Source organism: Nycticebus coucang, chromosome 15 (assembly GCF_027406575.1).
Source record: "Nycticebus coucang isolate mNycCou1 chromosome 15, mNycCou1.pri, whole genome shotgun sequence".
NCBI classification, from domain to species: Eukaryota; Metazoa; Chordata; class Mammalia; order Primates; family Lorisidae; genus Nycticebus; species Nycticebus coucang.
Window position 1 is genome coordinate 79009776 of NC_069794.1, and position 6633 is coordinate 79016408.

The 6633-nt window shown below is 49.3% G+C and overlaps 1 protein-coding gene across 1 annotated transcript in view; it reads right to left on the minus strand.

The window, feature by feature from the left end:
* The window catches only part of FLT1 (fms related receptor tyrosine kinase 1), a 187719-nt gene extending 182478 nt beyond the window's left edge, over positions 1-5241 (minus strand). Inside the window, exon 1 of the mRNA XM_053563427.1 lies at positions 4805-5241. Within this exon, the coding sequence (XP_053419402.1) occupies positions 4805-4868 (64 nt within the window). The 5' untranslated portion in view covers positions 4869-5241. The remainder of the gene's footprint in view (positions 1-4804) is intronic.
* Positions 5242-6633: the final 1392 nt, after the last annotated feature.

Below are 6633 nucleotides of genomic sequence, written 5' to 3' on the forward strand. Positions count from 1 at the left end.
GCCACAAGCTAACTGTTCACTCTGAAAAAAATCACTGAGCTTCTCTGGGTTGGTTTTCTCATTTCTGAAATGAGTAGATTATTGGCTCAATGAGGTTCAATCTAGTTCTTACTGTGTGTGTGTGTGAGAGAGAGACAAGACTGAGTCTCTCAAGAGCTCAAAATCAGGGAAAGGAGCAGCAATCAGAAATGGCTTTTAGGCAGCGAACTTTACCAAGATTGATGGGAAATCCCCAGGAATTCTTGACATCTCCCCACATCCGCCCCAGCAGCAATGCAGGAAATCTAGTTCACTATCTTCAGCAGACTCCATGGAACGGTTTCCTCAATGAACCCCATGCAGCCCTGTGTACTAAGCTTCCCTTCCAGAGGCTTTTCTTTCAAGCCCTCACTCCCTCAAATGCCCCATTCCTCTCATTTCCTTCCCTCTCTCTCAATCTGGTATAAAACCCAGCAATTTAATCAGCAGCACGCCATTTCCAAGGCACCCAAGTGAGTGAGGAACCAACAATGATCCTGGAAAGCATAGGCAGGTCTACCACTGCTGACAAGCACTCCAGTTCAATGGGCAAAATGGACTGTTCAGTTCCATCAAGTTGTTTAAACTCAATGCAACAGATGGTTTTAGGCTTCCAAGCACTCACACTCATATATTTTTGCTGTAAAAAAAATGTGTGGTATGATTTCAAATACCCTTCATCCTCTCACTACAGTCACACACTGAAAAATGATGATATTTACTTCAAATCCATGAGACTGAACGTAGAATCTACACGCCTGGTCTCTGCTAACCGCAGACTTTGTATTTAACATGCACGTGTCAAGACAGCTTCTCTCACTTTCTCTCCGTTCTTATACCCACTCACATACACATTTCAATTTAAAGTACTGCAGAAGTTCCTTACTCTGCTATTTGTTCCTGTCTTGCCCAACAGCCCAAGTCAAAGTTAAACATCAGTCATAACTTTGCTGTGTAAATGGCCGCAGGATGCATAATCTTCCTTAAGGATATAAGATTTTCTTTGTCAATATAAAAGCATTTTTGCAACATATTTTCAACTTCTACTTTATATATACTCAAAGTAGATTTAAAAATGTGAAATGCCTCTCTAATTTTTGGAAAGAACAAAGTAATTATTTGGTTTCTTTTCTTTTCTTTTCTTTTTTTCATACATTCTCACTGTGTTGCCAAGGCTAGAGTGCAGTGGCATCATCATAGCTCACTGCAACCTTTAACTCCTTAACTCAAGCAATCCTTCTGCCTCAGCCTCCTGAGTAGCTGGGAACTACAGGCATACCCTGCCATCTCCAGCTAATTTTTTTCTATTTTTAGTAGAGATTGCGTCTCACTTTTGCTCAGGCTGGTCTTGAACTCCGGAGGTGAGCTGATCCTTCCTCCTTGGCCTCCCAGAGTGGTTTGCTTCTTTTGAAATCACATTAAATTTAAAATAAAGGGTTTAATATCCCTGTTGCAACCTGGAACTCTTTTCAGATAAAACCATTTTTGATGAAATAAATGTTAATTTTAAAAACTTAAGAAATGCATAGGATTTTAAATGGCTGGTATCCTTAAAAGAGTTAATGCAACTAGAGTTATGAAGAATAGTCTACTTTATAGAGTTACACATTTCGCTAGTGGGAGGAAAAAAGAAAAGCCAAGAAAATGATTATTACTGGCTTGGGTATCTTCTACTAGCTGGTCTCTTGCAAAACGGCCCACTACAGACCAAGTTAATTGGTTGACTAGGTACATTCTACTAGAAAGAAACGACAATGTGATTACTGATAGCAGGAGAAACCCAGTTCATCCTTACAACCCCAGCATTACATGTTTTATGATCCATTCTATATACAAATATAAAGTAGAAGGAGAGAAAGAAGAAGACAGCAGGCATCATATTCCTTCTATTTCTTGGAATCATTCAATGAATTTAGAGTCAGAAAAGGATCTTAGAAATCAACCATGCATTCTAACTTCTTTATTTTACATATGAAAGCAAAAAACCCACTTGGTGATCATTAGAAAAGAAACTAAATAGCCTATTACAGAATTTTCAACAGGGAAAGAAAAAAGTGTAACAAAGTACTAAAAAATAAAATAAAAATATTTGAGGAACTAGAGTTGGTGGCTACCTACAGTTCATCTGTGACACGATTCGTCACTTGGAAATTACATGGACTGCTAAAGGTTCCAATAATTAATAGGCAATTTGGACCAAAAAAAGCGTAGCTTCATAAAAATTTGGAGAAAACAACAAAAACTTTTATGTAAATTGAATTTATTATGAGAGATTTATTCTATTCAATTTTTAAACAGGTATTATTTTCATGTACATTTTGATTCAACTTAATGTTATTTATATGGAAGTTCCTCACAAAATGTACAATTTCAGTAATAATAAATTGTTAACTGTTAGTTGCTCAAGAACTCAAGAAAAATGGAAGCAGGAGAGAAGGATCTGAATCTTTAATCAAGGGTGTGGCACCTTAAAAGTAAAACAGGAGACTCAGACCTGGAGAAAGAGGACTGGTATCCTTTATAGAGAGAGTTTGCAATACAAAGAACTTGAAAGTATCTGAAATGCTGGCATCTTTTTATTTCCCAGGATATTTGGGAGACGGTAAATATACTTCTTACCGGGGAATACATGATAAAAAGGTATGACTGAAACTCTGGTTAATTCACGCCTCAGTGCAGGCACAGTGCATACACCCACACAACGTTAACTCTTTCAAAGATCACCACACCTGGAGAAGGGTAGACCCCAGCCCACGATGGGTGCAATAATCCACAGGCCAGAAATGTGATCTCTTTCTGAACACTGCTCCCCAGAGATGTAGCCCTTGGGTTCAATTGGAAAGCCCTGAGGCAGTTTAGAAAGGAAGTAGCTGATAGTTTTAAGGTGAGTTATTTGCTAACCAGCCCCAGAAGACTACACTTCACAGCTACAAACACACCCTCTGACAGACATCCTATAATTGTCAGGAAAAGGAGTTCTCACCTTGCCAATTTTGTCCCCCTTTCTTCCTAAAACAGGTGTACATTTTTTCAAAAAGTCAGAGTTCCAAGATTTCTGCCTCATGTAAGTAAATTATAGTCTAGAAAAATCACAAGAGGCTCTCACTCAATGGTTTTGGTTAAGTTTCCATGTATCTAAAGTCAACCATTTTTTTGAAACAAAAATATTTATCTGAATTGCTGCCATCTTTTTATTTCCCAGGATATTTGGGAAATAAATATCATGCACTCCCCCCATATTTTTGGATTCACAGTTATTTACCTAGATTTACCTTTATATAATAGGTGAATTAAATCCTTTAAGCAATTATATTTTAATATAAGCGAATTTTCAAAAAAAAGTATTTGTAAGCAGAAAATGCAATATTTTACTTAATACAGTTGTTTTAGCACATTTCCCAACTTATAGTGAGTTCTCCGGCATTACTACTGCGCTCTGCCTCCAGGTTTAGTAAAAACGGTGTCCCCAATTTAATCGGAACCATTGTCACTTAGAAACTGTCGGTCTAATTAGTCTCCCCACTGAATACGAATATTTAATTATTACTACCTTTGGGGTTTAGCAAACATTTTTGTTTTGTTTGTTTTAATACGCTCAACCCTACTGACTTTCCTTCCTGGATCATTGCAGTAACTTACTTTATGTTATTGTATTTTATTTTTCACATTTTAGTTTTTCCTCACGACGCTTACAAGGCTCTCAGCGCCCAGGGGGACGGAGCTGAGAGTTCGGCCACTCAGTCCCCCTAAGCAGAGGCGTCGAGTCTCACAAGCCCCCAAGTCCCTTCGGGCTGTGACCTCTGATGGCAGCGGTCTCCATACTAACCGCTCATAAAACCTCCTGGCCCCTGACCGCTTCGCACCCTGTTTCCCAAACACCCAGCGAAGGCTGACTTAGGTAGCCGGGCGGACCTCACCTATTCCCCAGACCTTATCTTGTCCAAATCGTCCGCTGGCTCTTGGCTCGGATTGTAAACGCTAGGTTCTCAATGCGGTAACTTAACCGTATGTGGGCCCTTGGCTGCCCTTGTCAGTCAGGGTCACTCGGCGTCGGCGACCTGGGCTGCACCGCGCACCCCGCCTGCTCCCGGGCAGACCCCACCCAGGTGGCCGCTGAGCTCCGGCGGGGAGGTGAGGGCGCTCGTCCAGAGTCCCGGGGTCAGTTCGGCTCCGAGGCGGCATAAGGTCCAGGGATACCGGCGCTGGCCCTCTCCTGGGATCCGTCTGCTCCCCTCAGGTACGCGACCCCCTCCAAACTGGTTCTCCTCCTTCCCTCTTGTGGCGCGAGGTCGTGGCCAGTGCCCAATATCGCCAGCGCTCCAGCCACAGCCCAGCCCCAGGCAGTCTGGTGGGAGTTCGGTTGCCACTGCTCCCGACTCCGGGGATCCCGCGGAACTGCGCCAGGCTGCCTGGGACAGGCTTTGGGTGCCAGTCAGGTCCGGGCGCTCCGTGCTCCCGGTACCCGGAGCTTCGGCAGGAAGACCCCACCCAAGAGCCGGGTAGGGGGGGATCAGCGACTCTGCTGCAAAAGCGCAGCCCCAGCGCGGACCGGTTCTGGGCGGTGATGCCCGCAGGCCCGGGCCAGCCCCTCTCCGAGGCCCCACGCTGAGAAGAGGATCCACGACCCCAGGCGTGTCCGCTGCCCCTGATGTGCCAGATTCCCGCCGAGGCTCGCTTCCCCGGGCTGCAGCCTCTCTCCCCGCATGCGCCCGGCCCGGGCCCCACAAGGCTCTGCCCTGGCCGCCCCAGCCGCCCCGTCCCTACTCCGGCCCCGGCCGCGCCTCACCTGTGAGAAGCAGACAGCCCAGCAGCGTGCACAGCAGGGCCCCGGTGTCCCAGCAGCTGACCATGGTGAGCGCAACGCGGCCTTCTCGCCCGATGTCCGCGCTCCCCGCGGCGAACGACCCGGCGGTCCGAGCCCGTTCTCTCGTTCTCTGCCGCCGCTGGTCTCGTGCTCTGGCTTTAAGCCCAAGAGCCCCTTTAGCAGCTTTAGCCAGGAGACAACCACTTCCCCGGGTAATCCAGGCCGTCCGGCGCCCGCTGGCCGCTGCGCCCGAGTCCCGGAGCCCGCTCCGAGCCGCCGCCGCTGCCGGGGAGGAGCCGCCAGGAGTGTCCGGCTGGCGCGCTCTGAGCCTCCTGCGGACCTCGATTAAGAGGAGCCGAGGGCGGGGGCGATTTATAACCTTTCCCCAGCCCACTTCCTACCCTGGCACCTCCTTCTAGTGACGTCAAGGGGTCCCCCACCCCTCATCCGCCTCCCCACCTACCCCCTTCTTCCCCCGGGGCCAGCTTCCCCACGGCTCCGCAGAGGGGGCGGGGGCGGCCGAGGGCGGGTGGCCCCGCGCCGAGCGCTCGTGGGGAGGTGCTGGCGACGTGGGCCAGGAAGCGCGGCCTCGCAGGTTCGGGGTCCTGACTCCATGCCCTCCTGCCCCCACCCCTCCTCCTGCCCATGTGCTCAGGAAATCCTTGCAGAGTCCCTTCACCCGGCTTACCCAGCTCTGGGGGCCGCCCGAAACGGGGGAGCGGACAGGGCTGAAGCCCCACTGCCCGGTCCCCCGGCGGAAAGTCGGATCCAAGGGAAGCTGGCCGCGGCTCCGCGACGGTGTTCTTGGCACAGAGGAAGGAGGTGCAGTCCAGCTCTCCCCCTTGCCTGCGCTTCCCGCGATGTCCAGCCTCCACTAGACTGTCCCGAGACGTCTAGGAAGGCGCCTGAGACCCCCGGTACAAGGCCCTGGACCAGGGGAACTGACGCTGTCCGGGCACCTTGGGGACCACTCAAGTGGTCCCGCTCAAGGGACCCGCTCAAGTCCCAGGGGAGCGCGTCTGTCTTGTTTTCCGCCGCCTGGATTCACCCGCCCAAGTCGTTTCCTCAACCCTCTGCTTCCTAGAAGCAAAACAAGGAAAAACATCACGATACCTTTAAAAAGCAGAGACGTGAAACTGTCCCTGCCACTTGTAGGGGCCGAGCGCTTGAACTTTGTTTCATAAATGCTGGAAAAAGAAATCTTTCTGGTGGCAACTTGCTACACAAGATGAGCGACTCCGTTGCTCTTCGACAAAATCCGAGTGAAATCAACTTGAGGCACTAGGTCATTTGCCATGACAATTAATTCCACGCTGTTGCTCAGTTATGTCTCCATTACCTCAGAGGCTGGAATCGTCCTGGGCTTCACGGAGCAGCCCAATCTTGTCTCTGTAAATATCGCAGGTTAGAAAAAACAGTTTTATTGGAACCTGCTAGACAGTCATGATAGAAAGGGACTGCGGTGGCTCCTAAGTAGAGCCAGCGACTCTTCCTGAAGGACTGGACTACGTCCCCACCTGGCAAGGTTGGGCAACCCGAAGTTGCCACATCTCGCCGCTGCACACAGAGCAGACTCCGCGGCCGCTCCACACCGGACACGCGCGTTTGGACGCCTGGAGCCGCGGTCCCCGGATTCCTCGCGGTTCAGAAGCCGAGAGGACTGCGCCGAGTCACTGCTCGCCCGGGCTTCGCTCTCTTTCTACTGTACTTTCCCCCAGCGTACCTCCCTACTCTCCCGGCTCCTTTTCTCCGCCTGCCACACATCTGGTTCCTCCCAAACTACAGGATCATCCTGCCTGAACAGCTGAAAG